Consider the following 23,054-nt stretch of genomic DNA (forward strand, 5'->3'; position numbering starts at 1 on the left):
GTCTGGGCTTTATCACTGTGTCTGGGCTTTATCACTGTGTCTGGGCTTTATCACTGTGTCTGGGCTTTATCACTGTGTCTGCTCTGGGCTTTATCACTGTGTCTGGGCTTCATCACTGTGTCTGGGCTTTATCACTGTGTCTGGGCTTTATCACTGTGTCTGGGCTTTATCACTGTGTCTCGGCTGTATCACTGTGTCTCGGCTGTATCACTGCGTCTGGGCTTTATCACTGTGTCTGGGCTTTATCACTGTGTCTGGGCTTTATCACTGTGTCTGGGCTTTATCACTGTGTCTGCTCTGGGCTTTATCACTGTGTCTGGGCTTCATCACTGTGTCTGGGCTTTATCACTGTGTCTGGGCTTTATCACTGTGTCTGGGCTTTATCACTGTGTCTGCTCTGGGCTTTATCACTGTGTCTGGGCTGTATCACTGTGTCTGGGCTTTATCACTGTGTCTGGGCTTTATCACTGTGTCTGGGCTTTATCACTGTGTCTGGGCTTTATCACTGTGTCTGGTCTGTATCACTGTGTCTGGGCTTTATCACTGTGTCTGGGCTTTATCACTGTGTCTGGTCTGTATCACTGTGTCTGGGCTTTATCACTGTGTCTGGCCTTTATCACTGTGTCTGGGCTTTACCACTGTGTCTGGGCTTTATCACTGTGTCTGGGCTTACTTAGTATTCTACAAACCACTGTCTAAAGATACAATATGTTACTGTAGGTACATTCACAATATATTACTGTAGATACATACAGTGTCTAAAGATACAATATGTTACTGTAGGTACATAAACAATATATTACTGTAGATACATACAGTGTCTAAAGATACAACATATTACTGTAACTAATTCACAATATATTACTGTAGATACATACAGTGTTTAAAGATACAATATATTAAATAAAATCAAATCAAAATCAAATCAAATCAAATGTATTTATATAGCCCTTCGTACATCAGCTGATATCTCAATGTGCTGTACAGAAACCCAGCCTAAAACCCCAAACAGCAAGCAATGCAGGTGTAGAAGCACGGTGGCTAGGAAAAACTCCCTAGAAAGGCCAAAACCTAGGAAGGAACCTAGAGAGGAACCAGGCTATGTGGGGTGGCCAGTCCTCTTCTGGCTGTGCCGGGTGGAGATTATAACAAAACATGGTCAAGATGTTCAAATGTTCATAGATGACCAGCATGGTCGAATAATAATAAGGCAGAATAGTTGAAACTGGAGCAGCAGCACAGTCAGGTGGACTGGGGACAGCAAGGAGTCATCATGTCAGGTATTCCTGGGGCATGGTCCTAGGGCTCAGGTCCTCCGAGAGAGAGAAAGAAAGAGAGAATTAGAGAGAGCATATGTGGGATGGCCAGTCCTCTTCTGGCTGTGCCGGGTGGAGATTATAACAGAACATGGCCAAGATGTTCAAATGTTCATAAATGACCAGCATGGTCGAATAATAATAAGGCAGAACAGTTGAAACTGGAGCAGCAGCACAGCCAGGTGGACTGGGGACAGCAAGGAGTCATCATGTCAGGTAGTCCTGGGGCATGGTGCTAGGGCTCAGGTCCTCCGAGAGAGAGAAAGAGAGAAGGAGAGAATTAGAGAACGCACACTTAGATTCACACAGGACACCGAATAGGACAGGAGAAGTACTCCAGATATAACAAACTGACCCTAGCCCCCCGACACATAAACTACTGCAGCATAAATACTGGAGGCTGAGACAGGAGGGGTCAGGAGACACTGTGGCCCACTCCGAGGACACCCCCGGACAGGGCCAAACAGGAAGGATATAACCCCACCCACTTTGCCAAAGCACAGCCCCCACACCACTAGAGGGATATCTTCAACCACCAACTTACCATCCTGAGACAAGGCTGAGTATAGCCTGAATATAGCCCACAAAGACCTCCGCCACGGCACAACCCAAGGGGTAGATACATATAGTGTTTAAAGATACAATATATTACTGTAGATACATACAATGTCTAAAGATACAATATATTACTGTAGATACATACAATGTCTAAAGATACAATATATTACTGTAGATACATACAGTGTCTAAAGATACAATATATTACTGTAACTAATTCACAATATATTACTGTAGATACATACAATGTCTAAAGATACAATATATTACTGTAGATACATACAATGTCTAAAGATACAATATATTACTGTAGATACATACAGTGTCTAAAGATACAATATATTACTGTAACTAATTCACAATATATTACTGTAGATACATACAATGTCTAAAGATACAATATATTACTGTAGATACATACAATGTCTAAAGATACAATATATTAATGTAGATACATACAATGTCTAAAGATACAATATATTAATGTAGATACATACAATGTCTAAAGATACAATATATTACTGTAGATACATACAATGTCTAAAGATACAATATATTAATGTAGATATATACAATGTCTAAAGATACAATATATTACTGTAGATACATACAATGTCTAAAGATACAATATATTACTGTAGATACATACAATGTCTAAAGATACAATATATTACTGTAGATACATAGTGTCTAAAGATACAATATATTACTGTAGATACATACAATGTCTAAAGATACAATATATTACTGTAGATACATACAATGTCTAAAGATACAATATATTACTGTAGATACATACAATGTCTAAAGATACAATATATTACTGTAGATACATAGTGTCTAAAGATACAATATATTACTGTAGATACATACAATGTCTAAAGATACAATATATTACTGTAGATACATACAATGTCTAAAGATACAATATATTACTGTAGATACATACAATATCTAAAGATACAATATATTACTGTAGATACATACAGTGTTTAAAGATACAATATATTACTGTAGATACATACAATGTCTGAAGACACAATATATTACTGTAGGTTGTTGTTTCGGCTCTGTACTCCAACATTCTGAGGGTGTGTGTCACGCCCTGACCTTAGATATCTCTGTTTTCTTTATATTTTGGTTAGGTCAGGGTGTGACTAGGGTGGGTACGCTAGTTTTTTGAATTGTCTAGGGGGTTTTGTATGTCTAGTGGGTTTTGTATGTCTAGGGGTTTTTCGTAGGTCTAGGTGATTTGTGTGTGTATGGTGGCCTGATATGGTTCCCAATCAGAGACAGCTGTTTATCGTCCCACATTTTAGGGAACCAATAGTATTTGAACAAATTCACTTGGATGCATCTGCAGTTTGTTTTGGTTGGTTCAGATGGTGTGGTGCCCAATATAAATGAATGCTAATGTATCGTGTCATTTTGGAGTCACTTTGATTCTAAATGAGATTAGAATGTGTTTCTGAACACTTCTACATTAATGTGGATGCTACCATGGTTACGGATAGTCCTGAATGAATTGTGAATAATAATACTCACAAGACAGGCTAACCTCTCACCGTTACCAGAAGGTTAGCATTAAAACAGGCTAACCTCCCACTGTTACCATTAAGGAGGTTAGCATTAAAACAGGTATAACCTCTCACCGTTACCATTAAGGAGGTTAGCATTAAAACAGGCTAACCTCTCTCCATTACCATTAAGGAGGTTAGCATTAAAACAGGCTAACCTCTCACCGTCGCCATTAAGAAGGTTAGCAGTTTATATCATGCACCAAGACAGGCTAACCTCTCACCGTTACCAGAAGGTTAGCATTCAAACAGGCTAACCTCTCACTCTTACCAGAAGGTTAGCATTAAAACAGGCTAACCTCCCACTGTTACCATTAAGGAGGTTAGCATTAAAACAGGCTAACCTCTCACCGTCACCATTAAGAAGGTTAGCAGTTTATATCATGCACCAAGACAGGCTAACCTCTCACCGTTACCAGAAGGTTAGCATTCAAACAGGCTAACCTCTCACTCTTACCAGAAGGTTAGCATTAAAACAGGCTAACCTCCCACTGTTACCATTAAGGAGGTTAGCATTAAAACAGGCTAACCTCTCACCGTCACCATTAAGAAGGTTAGCAGTTTATATCATGCACCAAGACAGGCTAAACTCTCACCGTTACCAGAAGGTTAGCATTCAAACAGGCTAACCTCTCACTCTTACCAGAAGGTTAGCATTAAAACAGGCTAACCTCCCACTGTTACCATTAAGGAGGTTAGCATTAAAACAGGCTAACCTCTCACCGTTACCATTAAGGAGGTTAGCATTAAAACAGGCTAACCTCTCACCGTTACCATTAAGGAGGTTAGCATTAAAACAGGCTAATTATCCAGGCGTTGACATGAGTTGGATGCCTACAGATATAAATGCAATGTGTTTCTGTATGGAGGAATGGTCTAATACCCCCCCCCCCCCCCCCCACCCAATGTGTTTCTGTATAGAGGAATGGTCTAATACCCCTCCCAATGTGTTTCTGTATAGAGGAATGGTCTAATACCCCTCCCAATGTGTTTCTGTATGGAGGAATGGTCTAATACCCCTCCCAATGTGTTTCTGTATAGAGGAATGGTCTAGTACCCCTCCCAATGTGTTTCTGTATGGAGGAATGGTCTAATACCCCTCCCAATGTGTTTCTGTATGGAGGAATGGTCTAATACCCCTCCCAATGTGTTTCTGTATAGAGGAATGGTCTAATACCCCTCCCAATGTGTTTCTGTATGGAGGAATGGTCTAATACCCCTCCTAATGTGTTTCTGTATAGAGGAATGGTCTAATACCCCTCCCAATGTGTTTCTGTATAGAGGAATGGTCTAATACCCCTCCCAATGTGTTTCTGTATGGAGGAATGGTCTAATACCCCTCCCAATGTGTTTCTGTATAGAGGAATGGTCTAATACCCCTCCCAATGTGTTTCTGTATGGAGGAATGGTCTAATACCCCTCCCAATGTGTTTCTGTATAGAGGAATGGTCTAATACCCCTCCCAATGTGTTTCTGTATGGAGGAATGGTCTAATACCCCTCCTAATGTGTTTCTGTATAGAGGAATGGTCTAATACCCCTCCCAATGTGTTTCTGTATAGAGGAATGGTCTAATACCCCTCCCAATGTGTTTCTGTATAGAGGAATGGTCTAATACCCCTCCCAATGTGTTTCTGTATGGAGGAATGGTCTAATACCCCTCCCAATGTGTTTCTGTATAGAGGAAGGGTCTAATACCCCTCCCAATGTGTTTCTGTATAGAGGAAGGGTCTAATACTCCCAATCATTTTGACCCTAACCCTACTATTTACCCTAACCCTACTATTTACCCTAACCCTACTATTTACCCTAACCCTACTATTTACCCTAACCCTACTATTTACCCTAACCCTACTATTTACCCTAACCCTACTATTTACCCTAACCCTACTATTTACCCTAACCCTACTATTTACCCTAACCCTACTATTTACCCTAACCCTACTATTTACCCTGACCCTACTATTTACCCTAACCCTACTATTTACCCTGACCCTACTATTTACCCTAACCCTACTATTTACCCTAACCCTACTATTTACCCTAACCCTACTATTTACCCTAACCCTACTATTTACCCTAACCCTACTATTTACCCTAACCCTACTATTTACCCTAACCCTACTATTTACCCTAACCCTACTATTTACCCTAACCCTACTATTTACCCTAACCCTACTATTTACCCTAACCCTACTATTTACCCTAACCCTACTATTTACCCTAACCCTACTATTTACCCTAACCCTACTATTTACCCTAACCCTACTATTTACCCTAACCCTAACCCTAACCCTACTATTTACCCTAACCCTACTATTTACCCTAACCCTAACCCTAACCCTACTATTTACCCTAACCCTACTATTTACCCTAACCCTACTATTTACCCTAACCCTACTATTTACCCTAACCCTAACCCTAACCCTACTATTTACCCTGACCCTACTATTTACCCTAACCCTACTATTTACCCTAACCCTACTATTTACCCTAACCCTAACCCTAACCCTACTATTTACCCTAACCCTACTATTTACCCTAACCCTACTATTTACCCTAACCCTACTATTTACCCTAACCCTAACCCTAACCCTACTATTTACCCTAACCCTACTATTTACCCTAACCCTACTATTTACCCTAACCCTACTATTTACCCTAACCCTAACCCTAACCCTACTATTTACCCTGACCCTACTATTTACCCTAACCCTACTATTTACCCTAACCCTACTATTTACCCTAACCCTAACCCTAACCCTACTATTTACCCTAACCCTACTATTTACCCTAACCCTACTATTTACCCTAACCCTACTATTTACCCTAACCCTACTATTTACCCTAACCCTACTATTTACCCTAACCCTACTATTTACCCTAACCCTACTATTTACCCTAACCCTAACCCTAACCCTACTATTTACCCTAACCCTACTATTTACCCTGACCCTACTATTTACCCTAACCCTACTATTTACCCTAACCCTACTATTTACCCTAACCCTAACCCTAACCCTACTATTTACCCTAACCCTACTATTTACCCTAACCCTACTATTTACCCTAACCCTAACCCTAACCCTACTATTTACCCTAACCCTACTATTTACCCTAACCCTACTATTTACCCTAACCCTACTATTTACCCTAACCCTACTATTTACCCTAACCCTACTATTTACCCTAACCCTACTATTTACCCTAACCCTACTATTTACCCTAACCCTACTATTTACCCTAACCCTACTATTTACCCTAACCCTACTATTTACCCTAACCCTACTATTTACCCTAACCCTACTATTTACCCTAACCCTAACCCTACTATTTACCCTAACCCTACTATTTACCCTAACCCTACTATTTACCCTAACCCTACTATTTACCCTAACCCTACTATTTACCCTAACCCTACTATTTACCCTAACCCTACTATTTACCCTAACCCTACTATTTACCCTAACCCTAACCCTAACCCTACTATTTACCCTAACCCTACTATTTACCCTGACCCTACTATTTACCCTAACCCTACTATTTACCCTAACCCTACTATTTACCCTAACCCTACTATTTACCCTGACCCTACTATTTACCCTAACCCTACTATTTACCCTAACCCTACTATTTACCCTAACCCTACTATTTACCCTAACCCTAACCCTAACCCTACTATTTACCCTAACCCTACTATTTACCCTGACCCTACTATTTACCCTAACCCTACTATTTACCCTAACCCTACTATTTACCCTAACCCTAACCCTAACCCTACTATTTACCCTAACCCTACTATTTACCCTAACCCTACTATTTACCCTAACCCTAACCCTAACCCTACTATTTACCCTAACCCTACTATTTACCCTAACCCTACTATTTACCCTAACCCTACTATTTACCCTAACCCTACTATTTACCCTAACCCTAACCCTAACCCTACTATTTACCCTAACCCTACTATTTACCCTGACCCTACTATTTACCCTAACCCTACTATTTACCCTAACCCTACTATTTACCCTAACCCTACTATTTACCCTGACCCTACTATTTACCCTAACCCTACTATTTACCCTAACCCTACTATTTACCCTAACGCTACTATTTACCCTAACCCTAACCCTAACCCTACTATTTACCCTAACCCTACTATTTACCCTGACCCTACTATTTACCCTAACCCTACTATTTACCCTAACCCTACTATTTACCCTAACCCTAACCCTAACCCTACTATTTACCCTAACCCTACTATTTACCCTAACCCTACTATTTACCCTAACCCTACTATTTACCCTAACCCTACTATTTACCCTAACCCTACTATTTACCCTAACCCTACTATTTACCCTAACCCTACTATTTACCCTAACCCTACTATTTACCCTAACCCTACTATTTACCCTAACCCTACTATTTACCCTAACCCTACTATTTACCCTAACCCTACTATTTACCCTAACCCTACTATTTACCCTAACCCTAACCCTAACCCTACTATTTACCCTAACCCTACTATTTACCCTAACCCTACTATTTACCCTAACCCTACTATTTACCCTAACCCTACTATTTACCCTAACCCTACTATTTACCCTAACCCTACTATTTACCCTAACCCTACTATTTACCCTAACCCTAACCCAAAACCCTACTATTTACCCTAACCCTACTATTTACCCTGACCCTACTATTTACCCTAACCCTACTATTTACCCTAACCCTACTATTTACCCTAACCCTACTATTTACCCTAACCCTACTATTTACCCTAACCCTAACCCTAACCCTACTATTTACCCTAACCCTACTATTTACCCTAACCCTAACCCTAACCCTACTATTTACCCTAACCCTACTATTTACCCTAACCCTACTATTTACCCTGACCCTACTATTTACCCTAACCCTTCTATTTACCCTAACCCTACTATTTACCCTAACCCTACTATTTACCCTAACCCTACTATTTACCCTAACCCTACTATTTACCCTAACCCTACTATTTACCCTAACCCTTCTATTTACCCTAACCCTACTATTTACCCTAACCCTACTATTTACCCTAACCATACTATTTACCCTAACCCTACTATTTACCCTAACCCTACTATTTACCCTAACCCTACTATTTACCCTAACCCTACTATTTACCCTAACCCTAACCCTACTATTTACCCTAACCCTAACCCTACTATTTACCCTAACCCTACTATTTACCCTAACCCTACTATTTACCCTAACCCTACTATTTACCCTAACCCTACTATTTACCCTAACCCTACTATTTACCCTAACCCTACTATTTACCCTAACCCTACTATTTACCCTAACCCATTTTGAACCCTACTATTTTGAGAAGAAAAAGTATTACTTGTTAATCAAAATATTTGTCTTTGAGCAAATTGTATTAGAATGAAAATAATATATTTCCATGGTTGCTTTCAACTTCTTCACTAATAACGACCTCTCTGTCTGTCTGTCTGTCTGTCTCTCTCTCTCTCTCCCTCTCTCCCTCTCTCAATTCAATTCAATTCAAAGGGCTTTATTGGCATGGGAAACACGTGTTAACATTGCCAAAGCAAGTGAGGTAGATAATATATAAAGTGAATATATAAAGTGAAATAAACAATACAAATTAACAGTAAACATTACACATACAGAAGTTTCAAAACAATAAAGACATTACAAATGTCATATTATATATATACAGTGTTTTAACAATGTACAAATGGTTAAAGGACACAAGATAAAATAAATAAGCATAAATATGGGTTGTATTTACAATGGTGTTTGTTCTTCACTGGTTGCCCTTTTCTCGTGGCAACAGGTCACAAATCTTGCTGCTGTGATGGCACACTGTGGAGTTTATCAAAATTGTATTTGTTTTCTAATTCTTTGTGGATCTGTGTAATCTGAGGGAAATATGTCTCTCTAATATGGTCATACATTGGGCAGTAGGTTAGGAAGTGCAGCTCAGTTTCCACCTCATTTTGTGGGCAGTGAGCACATAGCCTGTCTTCTCTTGAGAGCCATGTCTGCCTACGTCAGCCTTTCTCAATAGCAAGGCTATGCTCACTGAGTCTGTACATAGTCAAAGCTTTCCTTAAGTTTGGGTCAGTCACAGTAGTCAGGTATTCTGCAGCTGTGTACTCTCTGTTTAGGGTCAGTCACAGTGGTCAGGTATTCTGCCACTGTGTACTCTCTGTTTAGGGCCAAATAGCATTCTAGTTTGCTCTGTTTTTTTGTTAATTCTTTTCAATGTGTCAAGTAATTATCTTTTTGTTTTCTCATGATTTGTTTGGGTCTAATTGTGTTGCTGTCCTCAGGTTCTGTAGGGTGTGTTTGTGTTTGTGAACAGAGCCCCAGGACCAGCTTGCTTAGGGGACTCTTCTCCAGGTTCATCTCTCTGTAGGTGATGGCTTTGTTATGGAAGGTTTTGGGAATCGCTTCCTTTTAGGTGGTTATAGAATTTAACGGCTCTTTTCTGGATTTTGATAATTAGTGGGTATCGGCCTAATTCTGCTCTGCATGCATTATTTGGTGTTCTACGTTGTACACGGAGGATATTTTTGCAGAATTCTGCGTGCAGAGTCTCAATTTGGTGTTTGTCCCATTTTGTGAAGTCTTGGTTGGTGAGCGGACCCCAGACCTCACAACCATAAAGGGCAAAGGGCTCTATGACTGATTCAAGTATTTTTAGCCAGATCCTAATTGGTATGTTGAAATGTATGTTCCTCTCTATGTTCCTCTCTCTCTCTCTCTCTCTCTCTCTCTATCTCTCTCTCTCTCTTTCTCACTCTCTCTCTCTCTCTTTCTCTCTCTCTCTCTCTCGCCCCCCCTCTCTCTCTCTCACCCTCTCTCTCTCTCTCTCTCTCGCCCTCTCTCTCTCTCTCTCGCCCTCTCTCTCTCTCTCTCTCTCACCCTCTCTCTCCCTCTCGCCCTCTCTCTCTCTCTCTCGCCCTCTCTCTCTCTCTCTCTCTCTCTCTCTCTCCCTCTCTCCCTCTCTCTCCCTCTCTCCCCCTCTCTCTCTCTCTCCCTCCTCGCTCTCTCTCTCCCCCCTCTCTCCCCCCCCTCCCTCTCCCTCTCCAGCTGGTTCTGACAGTAGGACTACTGGCTGTGGTGGTGTATCTCTACACCGTGGTGGCGTTCAACTTCTTCAGGAAGTTCTACAATCGAGGGGAAGAGGGAGAGACGCCGGACATGAAGTGTGATGACATGCTCACAGTGAGTAGTCAAACTGATCTACAATCAGATTATATAGACATGAAGAACATGCTCACAGTGAGTAGTCAAACTGATCTACAATCAGATTATATAGACATGAAGTGTGATGACATGCTCACAGTGAGTAGTCAAACTGATCTACAATCAGATTATATAGACATGAAGTGTGATGACATGCTCACAGTGAGTAGTCAAACTGATCTACAATCAGATTATATAGACGTGAAGTGTGATGACATGCTCACAGTGAGTAGTCAAACTGATCTACAATCAGATTATATAGACATGAAGTGTGATGACATGCTCACAGTGAGTAGTCAGACTGATCAACAATCAGATTATATAGAAATGAAGTGTGATGACATGCTCACAGTGAGTAGTCAAACTGATCTACAATCAGATTATATAGACATGAAGTGTGATGACATGCTCACAGTGAGTAGTCAAACTGATCTACAATCAGATTATATAGACATGGAGAACATGCTCACATTGAGTAGTCAAACTGATCTACAATCAGATTATATAGACATGAAGTGTGATGACATGCTCACAGTGAGTAGTCAAACTGATCTACAATCAGATTATATAGACATGAAGTGTGATGACATGCTCACAGTGAGTAGTCAAACTGATCTACAATCAGATTATATAGACGTGAAGTGTGATGACATGCTCACAGTGAGTAGTCAAACTGATCTACAATCAGATTATATAGACATGAAGTGTGATGACATGCTCACAGTGAGTAGTCAGACTGATCAACAATCAGATTATATAGAAATGAAGTGTGATGACATGCTCACAGTGAGTAGTCAAACTGATCTACAATCAGATTATATAGACATGAAGTGTGATGACATGCTCACAGTGAGTAGTCAAACTGATCTACAATCAGATTATATAGACATGGAGAACATGCTCACATTGAGTAGTCAAACTGATCTACAATCAGATTATATCGACATGGAGAACATGCTCACAGTGAGTAGTCAAACTGATCTACAATCAGATTATATAGACATGGAGAACATGCTCACAGTGAGTAGTCAAACCTGAGTCTGTATTCACAAAGAGTGCTGATCCTAGATCAGTTTGGCTTCTAGATCACACTGAATCAGATTATATAGACAAGGATGACCTGATCCTAGATCAGTTTGTCTTCTAGAGCCCACTGAATCAGATTATATAGACAAGGAGTACCTGATCCTAGATCAGTTTGTCTTCTAGAGCCCACTGAATCAGGTTATATAGACAAGGAGAACCTGATCCTAGATCAGTTTGTCTTCTAGAGCCCACTGAATCAGACTATATAGACAAGGATGACCTGATCCTAGATCAGTTTGTCTTCTAGAGCCCACTGAATTAGATTATATAGACAAGGACGACCTGATCCTAGATTAGCACTGACTTCATTGTAAACAACACAATGTAATCTCTGAATGTGTTAGGCACTGTAAGTGTGATTGACCTCACTCATACAGCTACAGCTGTCCCCCCCTCCCTATTTCAGTCAGCGGTTCTGTATCCCACTACTTCATCCTCCTTCGTGTCGACCTGATTGCCGTGCAGACGCGGGCAGAGCTGTGATGAATGCAGTTCGTTAGGCTAAAGGCTAATGAAACACTAGTTGCTGGGATGCTGCTGCTAATTGGCTAGTATTCCCTGACACGGTGAGCCAGAGAAAGGTGGTGTCAGAACGAGGTCTGCTGATTGGCTAGTATTCCCTGACACGGTGAGCCAGAGAAAGGTGGTGTCAGAACGAGGTCTGATGATTGGCTAGTATTCCCTGACACGGTGAGCCAGAGAAAGGTGGTGTCAGAACGAGGTCTGCTGATTGGCTAGTATTCCCTGACACGGCGAGCCAGAGAAAGGTGGTGTCAGAACGAGGTCTGCTGATTGGCTGGTATTCCCTGACACGGTGAGCCAGAGAAAGGTGGTGTCAGAACGAGGTCTGCTGATTGGCTAGTATTCCCTGACACGGCGAGCCAGAGAAAGGTGGTGTCAGAACGAGGTCTGCTGATTGGCTGGTATTCCCTGACACGGTGAGCCAGAGAAAGGTGGTGTCAGAACGAGGTCTGCTGATTGGCTGGTATTCCCTGACACGGTGAGCCAGAGAAAGGTGGTGTCAGAACGAGGTCGGCTGATTGGCTGGGCCAGGTCTAATTAGCCCCAGATGTAATGGATACTGAATAAAGATCTGGGTTGTGGGACCCTATCCCCTATATAGTGCCCTACTTTAGAGTCCTATGGGCCTAAAGTAGTGCACTAAAGTGGTAATCGGTTGCCATTTGGGACTCGGGGCTGAGCGATGCCTTAATGACCTATTCTATTGTGGTCGTATTGGCAGCAGCACAGCCATCAGAGCCCATCAGAATGAAACATTCACGTGTTGTAAAGCCCAAATTGTTTGTGTGTTGATATATATAATATATAGATAATTGTTTGCAAAGTCAACTTACAGACAGCTCTGACACACACACTTACCCAACCAGACAAGCCAGTCCCCAAATCCAAATTCAAGAAAGCGTACAACAGTATTATCTAGAGCTATTATTGCATGGAACTTCCCTTCCATCTCATATTGCTGAAGTAAACAGCAAACCTGGTTCCACACAACAGGAAAAGACACACCTCTCAGCCACAACGCCTCTCTCCTATTGGACAGTTTGTGTGTGTTGATATCTGGTTACACCTCTCAGCCACAACGCCTCTCTCCTATTGGACAGTTTGTGTTGATATGTAGGTTACACCTCTCAGCCACAACGCCTCTCCCCTATTGGACAGTTTGTGTGTGTTGATATGTAGGTTACACCTCTCAGCCACAACGCCTCTCTCCTATTGGACAGTTTGTGTGTGTTGATATGTAGGTTACACCTCTCAGCCACAACGCCTCTCTCCTATTGGACAGTTTGTGTTGATATGTAGGTTACACCTCTCAGCCACAACGCCTCTCTCCTATTGGACAGTTTGTGTGTGTTGATATGTAGGTTACACCTCTCAGCCACAACGCCTCTCTCCTATTGGACAGTTTGTGTGTGTTGATATGTAGGTTACACCTCTCAGCCACAACGCCTCTCTCCTATTGGACAGTTTGTGTTGATATGTAGGTTACACCTCTCAGCCACAACGTCTCTCTCCTATTGGACAGTTTGTGTGTGTTGATATGTAGGTTACACCTCTCAGCCACAACGCCTCTCTCCTATTGGACAGTTTGTGTGTTGATATGTAGGTTACACCTCTCAGCCACAACGCCTCTCTCCTATTGGACAGTGTGTGTGTGTTGATATGTAGGTTACACCTCTCAGCCACAACGCCTCTCTCCCATTGGACAGTTTGTGTTGATATGTAGGTTACACCTCTCAGCCACAACGCCTCTCTCCTATTGGACAGTTTGTGTGTTGATATGTAGGTTACACCTCTCACCCACAACGCCTCTCTCCTATTGGACAGTTTGTGTTGATATGTAGGTTACACCTCTCAGCCGCAGGCAGGCAGGCAGGCAGGCAGGCAGGCAGGCAGGCAGGCTGTTTTAGCCCCTACAGAGTGACTGACACAGACAGGGTCTGTTTTAGCCCCTACAGAGTGACTGACACAGACAGGGTCTGTTTTAGCCCCTACAGAGTGACTGACACAGACAGGGTCTGTTTTAGCCCCTACAGAGTGACTGACACAGACAGGGCCTGTTTTAGCCCCTACAGAGTGACTGACAGACAGGGGACAGTAACATCATGCTCTGCTTCTCTGCGTTAATCCTCCTAGAGACAGCCACCCATGACATTTCATTAGTCCATTCTCTGCTGCTACTTCCTATTAAGGAGTCCTCTGTGGATCTGACAGGTCTGGAGGAAGAGGGCAAAGATGTGCCCTACATAGGGGACAGTGTTCCATTTGCGATGCAGGCAGAGGATTAGCTCGGGGCTGGGTTAGGGGCTGGGTTAGGGGCTGGGTTAGGGGCTGGTTTAGGAGATGGGTTAGGGGAGGGGCTGGGTTAGGGGCTGGGTTAGGGACTGGGTTAGGGGCTGGGTTAGGGGCTGGGTTAGGGGCTGGGTGCTGGGTTAGGGGCTGGGTTAGGGGCGGGGTTAGGGGCGGGGTTAGGGCCTGGGTTAGGGGCTGGGTTAGGGACTGGGTAAGGGCTGGGTTAGGGGCTGGGTTAGTTTCTGGGTTAGGGGCTGGGTGCTGGGTTAGGGGCTGGGTTAGGGGCTGGGTTAGGGGCTGGGCTGGGTGCTGGGGCTGGACTGGGTGCTGGGTGCTGGGTTAGGGGCTGGGTGCTGGCTTAGGGGCTGGGTTAGGGGCTGGGCTGGGTGCTGGGTTAGGGGCTGGGTTAGGGGCTGGGTTAGGGGCTGGGTTAGGGGCTGGGTTAGGGGCTAGGTTAGGGGCTGGGTTAGGGGCTGGGCTGGGTTAGGGGCTGGGTTAAGTGCTGGGTTAGGGGCTGGGATATGGAATGGGTTAGGGGCTGGGCTAGGAGCTGGGTTAGGGGCTGGGTTAGGTGTTTGGTTAGGAGCTGGGCTAAGGGCTGGGCTAGGGAATGGGTTAGGGGCTGGGTTAGGGGCTGGGTTAGGAGATGGGTTAGGGTCTGGGCTGGGTTAGGAGCAGGGTTAGGGGCTGGGTTAAGTGCTGGGTTAGGGGCTGGGATAGGGAATGGGTTAGGGGCTGGGCTAGGAGCTGGGTTATGGGCTGGGTTAGGTGTTTGATTAGGAGCTGGGCTAGATGGCTGGGCTAGGGAATGGGTTAGGAGCTGGGTTAGGGGCTGGGTTAGGGGCTGGGATAGGGAATGGGTTAGGGGCTGGTCTAGGAGCTGGGTTAGGGTCTGCGTTAGGTGTTTGGTTAGGAGCTGGGCTAAGGGCTGGGCTAGGGAATGGGTTAGGGGCTGGGTTAGGGGCTGGGTTAGGAGATGGGTTAGGGGCTGGGTTAGGGTCTGGGCTATGAGATGGGTTAGGGGCTGGGTAGCACCTCTCTCTCTCTCTCTCTGTCACCAGAGATATTGGACTGAGTCAGTAGGGAAGTCCTAGTCTTCACATGTTATATCTGTCTATATGTCCTAGTCTTCACATGTTATATCTGTCTGTATGTCCTAGTCTTCACATGTTATATCTGTCTGTATGTCCTAGTCTTCACATGTTATATCTGTCTGTATGTCCTAGTCTATATCTGTCTGTATGTCCTAGTCTATATATGTCTGTATGTCCTAGTCTATATCTGTCTGTATGTCCTAGTCTTCACATGTTATATCTGTCTGTATGTACTAGTCTTCACATGTTATATCTGTCTGTATGTCCTAGTCTATATCTGTCTGTATGTCCTAGTCTATATCTGTCTGTATGTCCTAGTCTTCACATGTTATATCTTATCTGTATGTCCTAGTCATCCCCAACTGTATGTTGGTCCTAGAATACTGTTATGGAGGTTTACTCTCTCTCTCCTCTCTCCCTCTCTCTCTCTCTCCCTATCGCTCTCCTCCCCCTCTCTCTCGCTCTCCTCTCTCCCTCTCTCACCCCCGTCTCTCTCTCTCCCTTTCTCTCTCCTCTCTCTCTCCCCTTCTCTCTCTCTCTCTCTCTCTCTCTCTCTCTCTCTCTCTCTCTCTCTCTCTCTCTCTCCCCTCTCTCTCTCTGTCTCTCTCTCCCTCTCTCTCTCTGTCTCTCCCCCTCTCTCTCTCTCTCCCTCCCTCTCTCTCTCTCTCCCTCTCTCTCTCCCTCCCTCTCTCTCTCTCTCTCTCTCTCCAGTGTTACATGTTCCACATGTACGTGGGCGTACGGGCAGGAGGGGGCATCGGTGACCAGATCGAGGATCCAGCGGGTGATGAGTATGAGATCTACAGGATCATCTTCGACATCACCTTCTTCTTCTTCGTCATCGTCATCCTCCTGGCCATCATCCAGGGTGAGGAGGGTTTGGCTGTTTACATCAGGACAGGACTGACTGTCTCTGTCTCCATAATGTCTAGTATTACTGACTGGGCTGTGTTGTCTGTCCAGGACTGACTGTCTCTCTCCATGATGTCTAGTATTACTGACTGGGCTGTGTTGTCTGTCCAGGACAGGACTGACTGTCTCTGTCTCCATGATGTCTAGTCTTACTGACAGGACTGACTGTCTCTGTCTCCATGATGTCTAGTATTACTGACTGGGCTGTGTAGTCTGTCCAGGACAGGACTGACTGTCTCTGTCTCCATGATGTCTAGTATTACTGACTGGGCTGTGTTGTCTGTCCAGGACAGGACTGACTGTCTCTGTCTCCAAGATGTCTAGTATTACTGACTGGGCTGTGTTGTCTGTCCAGGACAGGACTGACTGTCTCTGTCTCCATGATGTCTAGTATTACTGACTGGGCTGTGTTGTCTGTCCAGGACTGACTGTCTCTGTCTCCATGATGTCTAGTATTACTGACTGGGCTGTGTTGTCTGTCCAGGACAGGACTGACTGTCTCTGTCTCCATGATGTCTAGTATTACTGACTGGGCTGTGTTGTCTGTCCTTGACTGACTGTCTCTGTCGCCATGATGTCTAGTATTACTGACTGGGCTGTGTTGTCTGTCCAGGACAGGACTGACTGTCTCTGTCTCCATGATGTCTAGTATTACTGACTGGGCTGTGTTGTCTGTCCAGGACAGGACTGACTGTCTCTGTCTCCAAGATGTCTAGTATTACTGACTGGGCTGTGTTGTCTGTCCAGGACTGACTGTCTCTGTCTCCATGATGTCTAGTATTACTGACTGGGCTGTGTTGTCTGTCCAGAACAGACTGTCTCTGTCTCCATGATGTCTAGTATTACTGACTGGGCTGTGTTGTCTGTCCAGGACAGGACTGACTGTCTCTGTCTCCATGATGTCTAGTATTACTGACTGGGCTGTGTTGTCTGTCCAGGACAGGACTGACTGTCTCTGTCTCCAAGATGTCTAGTATTACTGACTGGGCTGTGTTGTCTGTCCAGGACAGGACTGACTGTCTCTGTCTCCAAGATGTCTAGTATTACTGACTGGGCTGTGTTGTCTGTCCAGGACAGGACTGACTGTCTCTGTCTCCATGATGTCTAGTATTACTGACTGGGCTGTGTTGTCTGTCCAGGACAGGACTGACTGGCTCTGTCTCCATGATGTCTAGTATTACTGACTGGGCTGTGTTGTCTGTCCAGGACAGGACTGACTGTCTCTGTCTCCATAATGTCTAGTATTACTGACTGGGCTGTGTTGTCTGTCCAGGACAGGAATGACTGTCTCTGTCTCCATGATGTCTAGTATTACTGACTGGGCTGTGTTGTCTATCCAGGACAGAACTGACTGTCTCTGTCTCCATGATGTCTAGTATTACTGACTGGGCTGTGTTGTCTGTCCAGGACAGGACTGACTGTCTCTGTCTCCATGATGTCTAGTATTACTGACTGGGCTGTGTTGTTTGTCCAGGACAGGACTGACTGTCTCTGTCTCCATGATGTCTAGTCTTACTGACTGGGCTGTGTTGTCTGTCCAGGACTGACTGTCTCTGTCTCCATGATGTCTAGTCTTACTGACAGGACTGACTTTCTAGATGTCCTCATAACTTTGAGCCTTGGGTTCTTCTCTCTCTCCACCAGGTCTGATAATTGATGCGTTTGGAGAACTGAGAGATCAGCAGGAGCAGGTGAAGGAGGATATGGAGGTACGTACTCAGAGCTGTGTGTGTGTGTGTGTGTGTGTGTGTGTGTGTGTGTGTGTGTGTGTGTGTGTGTGTGTGTGTGTGTGTGTGTGTGTGTGTGTGTGTGTGTGTGTGTGTGTGTGTGTGTGTGTGTGTGTGTGTGTGTGTGTGTGTGTGTGACTCAAAGCACACAGCTGTGTGTGTCAGCATCATAAAGAGTCTCAACAGGGGGAAGAAACTGCCGAAGGACACAACGCTGAAACAGAGACTAGTTAAACAGCTCGTCATATCCCCACAACGCTGAAACAGAGACTAGTTAAACAGCTCGTCATATCCCCACAACGCTGAAACAGAAACTAGTTAAACAGGTAGTCATATCCCCACAACGCTGAAACAGAGACTAGTTAAACAGCTCGTCATATCCCCACAACGCTGAAACAGAGACTAGTTAAACAGCTTGTCATATCCCCACAACGCTGAGAAAACAGAGACTAGTTAAACAGGTCGTCATATTCCCACAACGCTGAAACAGAGACTAGTTAAACAGGTAGTCATATCCCCACAACGCTGAAACAGAGACTAGTTAAACAGCTCGTCATATCCCCACAACGCTGAAACAGAGACTAGTTAAACAGCTCGTCATATCCCCACAACGCTGAAACAGAGACTAGTTAAACAGCTCGTCATATTCCCACAACGCTGAAACAGAGACTAGTTAAACAGCTCGTCATATCCGCACAACGCTGAAACAGAGACTAGTTAAACAGCTCGTCATATTCCCACAACGCTGAAACAGAGACTAGTTAAACAGCTCGTCATATCCCCACAACGCTGAAACAGAGACTAGTTAAACAGCTTGTCATATCCCCACAACGCTGAGAAAACAGAGACTAGTTAAACAGCTCGTCATATTCCCACAACGCTGAAACAGAGACTAGTTAAACAGCTCGTCATATTCCCACAACGCTGAAACAGAGACTAGTTAAACAGCTCGTCATATCCCCACAACGCTGAAACAGAGACTAGTTAAACAGCTCGTCATATCCCCACAACGCTGAAACAGAGACTAGTTAAACAGCTCGTCATATCCCCACAACGCTGAAACAGAGACTAGTTAAACAGCTCGTCATATCCCCACAACGCTGAAACAGAGACTAGTTAAACAGCTCGTCATATTCCCACAACGCTGAAACAGAGACTAGTTAAACAGCTCGTCATATCCCCACAACGCTGAAACAGAGACTAGTTAAACAGCTCGTCATATCCCCACAACGCTGAAACAGAGACTAGTTAAACAGCTCGTCATATCCCCACAACGCTGAAACAGAGGCTAGTTAAACAGGTTGTCATATCCCCACAACGCTGAAACAGAGACTAGTTAAACAGCTCGTCATATCCCCACAACGCTGAAACAGAGACTAGTTAAACAGCTCGTCATATCCCCACAACGCTGAAACAGAGACTAGTTAAACAGCTCGTCATATTCCCACAACGCTGAAACAGAGACTAGTTAAACAGCTCGTCATATCCCCACAACGCTGAAACAGAGACTAGTTAAACAGGTCGTCATATTCCCACAACGCTGAAACAGAGACTAGTTAAACCGGTTAGTCATATCCCCACAACGCTGAAACAGAGACTAGTTAAACAGCTCGTCATATCCCCACAACGCTGAAACAGAGACTAGTTAAACAGGTAGTCATATCCCCACAACGCTGAAACAGAGACTAGTTAAACAGCTCGTCATATCCCCACAACGCTGAAACAGAGACTAGTTAAACAGCTCGTCATATCCCCACAACGCTGAAACAGAGACTAGTTAAACAGCTCGTCATATTCCCACAACGCTGAAACAGAGACTAGTTAAACAGCTCGTCATATCCTCACAACGCTGAAACAGAGACTAGTTAAACAGGTCGTCATATTCCCACAACGCTGAAACAGAGACTAGTTAAACCGGTTAGTCATATTCCCACAACGCTGAAACAGAGACTAGTTAAACCGGTTAGTCATATTCCCACAACGCTGAAACAGAGACTAGTTAAACAGCTCGTCATATCCCCACAACGCTGAAACAGAGACTAGTTAAACAGCTTGTCATATCCCCACAACGCTGAGAAAACAGAGACTAGTTAAACAGCTCGTCATATTCCCACAACGCTGAAACAGAGACTAGTTAAACAGCTCGTCATATTCCCACAACGCTGAAACAGAGACTAGTTAAACAGCTCGTCATATCCCCACAACGCTGAAACAGAGACTAGTTAAACAGCTCGTCATATCCCCACAACGCTGAAACAGAGACTAGTTAAACAGCTCGTCATATCCCCACAACGCTGAAACAGAGACTAGTTAAACAGCTCGTCATATCCCCACAACGCTGAAACAGAGACTAGTTAAACAGCTCGTCATATCCCCACAACGCTGAAACAGAGACTAGTTAAACAGCTCGTCATATTCCCACAACGCTGAAACAGAGACTAGTTAAACAGCTCGTCATATCCCCACAACGCTGAAACAGAGACTAGTTAAACAGCTCGTCATATCCCCACAACGCTGAAACAGAGACTAGTTAAACAGCTCGTCATATCCCCACAACGCTGAAACAGAGGCTAGTTAAACAGGTTGTCATATCCCCACAACGCTGAAACAGAGACTAGTTAAACAGGTAGTCATATCCCCACAACGCTGAAACAGAGACTAGTTAAACAGCTCGTCATATCCCCACAACGCTGAAACAGAGACTAGTTAAACAGCTCGTCATATCCCCACAACGCTGAAACAGAGGCTAGTTAAACAGGTTGTCATATCCCCACAACGCTGAGAAAACAGAGACTGGGAATGTGTCATTGTGAAAACTGTTAGTCATATTCCCACAGTGCTGAAACAGAGACAATCCTAGTTTAACAGTTAGTCATGGCCTCTCAAGGGTCTCAGCGGTCTAAGGCACTGCATCGCTTTGTTGCGGCGTCACTACAGCCTGGGGTTCAATCCCTGACTGTGTCACGACCGGCCGTGACCTGGAGTCCCATAGGGCGGCGCACAATTGGCCCAGCGTCGGCTGGGTTAGGGGAGGGTTTGGCCCAGCGTCGTCCGGGTCAGGGGAGGGTTTGGCCCAGCGTCGTCCAGGTTAGCGGAGGGTTTGGCCCAGCGTCGTTCGGGTTAGGGGAGGGTTTGGCCCAGCATCGTCCGGGTCAGGGGAGGGTTTGGTTCAGCGTCTTCCGGGTTAGGGGAGGGTTTGGCCCAGCGTCTTCCGGGTTAGGGGAGGGTTTGGCCCAGCATCGTCCGGGTTAGGGAAGGGTTTGGCCCAGCGTCTTCCGGGTTAGGAGAGGGTTTGACCCACCGTCTTCCGGGTTAGGGGAGGGTTTGGCCCAGCATCGTCCGGGTTAGAGGAGGGTTTGGCCCAGCGTCGTCCATGTTAGGGGAGGGTTTGGCCCAGCGTCGTCCGGGTTAGGGGAGGGTTTGGCCCAGCGTCGTCCGGGTTAGGGGAGGGTTTGGCCCAGCGTCGTCCGGGTTAGGGGAGGGTTTGGCCCAGCGTCGTCCGGGTTAGGGGAGGGTTTGGCCCAGCGTCGTCCGGGTTAGGGGAGGGTTTGGCTCAGCATCGTCCGGGTCAGGCGAGGGTTTGGCCGGGGGGGCTTTACTTGGCTCATCGCGTTCTAGCGACACCTTGTGGCGGACGGTGCACCTGCAAGCTGACCCCGATCGTCAGTTGAACAGTGTTTCCTCTGACACATTGATGCCGCTGGCTTCCGGATTAAGCGGGCAGTGTGTTAAGAAGCAGCGCAGCTTGGCGGGTCATGTTTCGGGCAGGACTCATAACTCGACCTTCGACATCTCCCGAGCCTGTTGGAGAGTTACAGCGATGAGACAAGACAGGGAGCCTGGCTGATGTGGTGGCTGATCTCTCAGAGGGTCGTCTGAGGACAACAACAACAAACAGTGTCTCTGATGAGGATCAATAGCTCGTCCTCGGAAGAACACTGGAGGAACTAAGTTCAGATGTTACTCAACAGCTAAAGGGGAGAAATATTATGGGATATTCAGGATTACTGTTACAGGACACTAGTATCCTCAAGACACTGTTAGCCCATGGCTAAACAGGAGAGAGAGAGTCAGGACAATGATAGCCTGCAGGACCAATCTGCATGCTGGACAGTGTGTATGAATATGTATGCATCCCAAATAACACCCTATTCCCTTTATAGTGCACTACTTTCAACCAGAGCCCTATGGGCCATAATCAAAAGTAGTGCACTACATAGGGATTAGGGTGCCGTTTGGGAAAGCATCCATGGACACTAGGGCTGGATGACTCCTAGTCGTAGGGAGGAGAGGTAAAGCAGCAATGATTGATTGTCAGCTGAAGGGATCTTGACTGGTTATGTTAAAACTAACTCATCTAACAGGACTGGTATCAGACACCAGGAGTTCTCTAACCTCTCATTGGGACCCCTCCTCCCAGACCTTTCACTATTTAGTTGTATCTCTGAACTATCTCACCTGATTGACCTAGTGAAAGGGCATGATGATTAGTTGACCAGTTGAATCAAGTGAGTTAGCTGTGGAATAGATAAATACATGGAACTGTTGGGAGTCCTGAGGAGACGTTGGAGAACGTCTGGGGACCTGAGGAGACGTTGGAGAACGTCTGGGGACCTGAGGAGACGTTGGAGAACGTCTGGGGACCTGAGGAGACGTTGGAGAACGTCTGGGGACCTGAGGAGACGTTGGAGAACGTCTGGGGACCTGAGGAGACGTT

At 45.0% G+C, this 23,054-nt stretch overlaps 1 protein-coding gene across 1 annotated transcript in view; it reads left to right on the forward strand.

Annotated features, from left to right (window-relative positions):
• The window catches only part of LOC139381183 (ryanodine receptor 2-like), a 497,608-nt gene that overhangs the window by 468,884 nt on the left and 5,670 nt on the right, over positions 1-23,054 (forward strand). The window contains exons 103-105 of the mRNA XM_071124606.1: positions 10,552-10,686; positions 16,410-16,566; positions 18,255-18,319. Of these exons, the coding sequence (XP_070980707.1) occupies positions 10,552-10,686; positions 16,410-16,566; positions 18,255-18,319 (357 nt within the window). The remainder of the gene's footprint in view (positions 1-10,551; positions 10,687-16,409; positions 16,567-18,254; positions 18,320-23,054) is intronic.

The sequence above is a fragment of the Oncorhynchus clarkii genome, chromosome 23, assembly GCF_045791955.1.
Source record: "Oncorhynchus clarkii lewisi isolate Uvic-CL-2024 chromosome 23, UVic_Ocla_1.0, whole genome shotgun sequence".
Classification (NCBI taxonomy): Eukaryota; Metazoa; Chordata; class Actinopteri; order Salmoniformes; family Salmonidae; genus Oncorhynchus; species Oncorhynchus clarkii.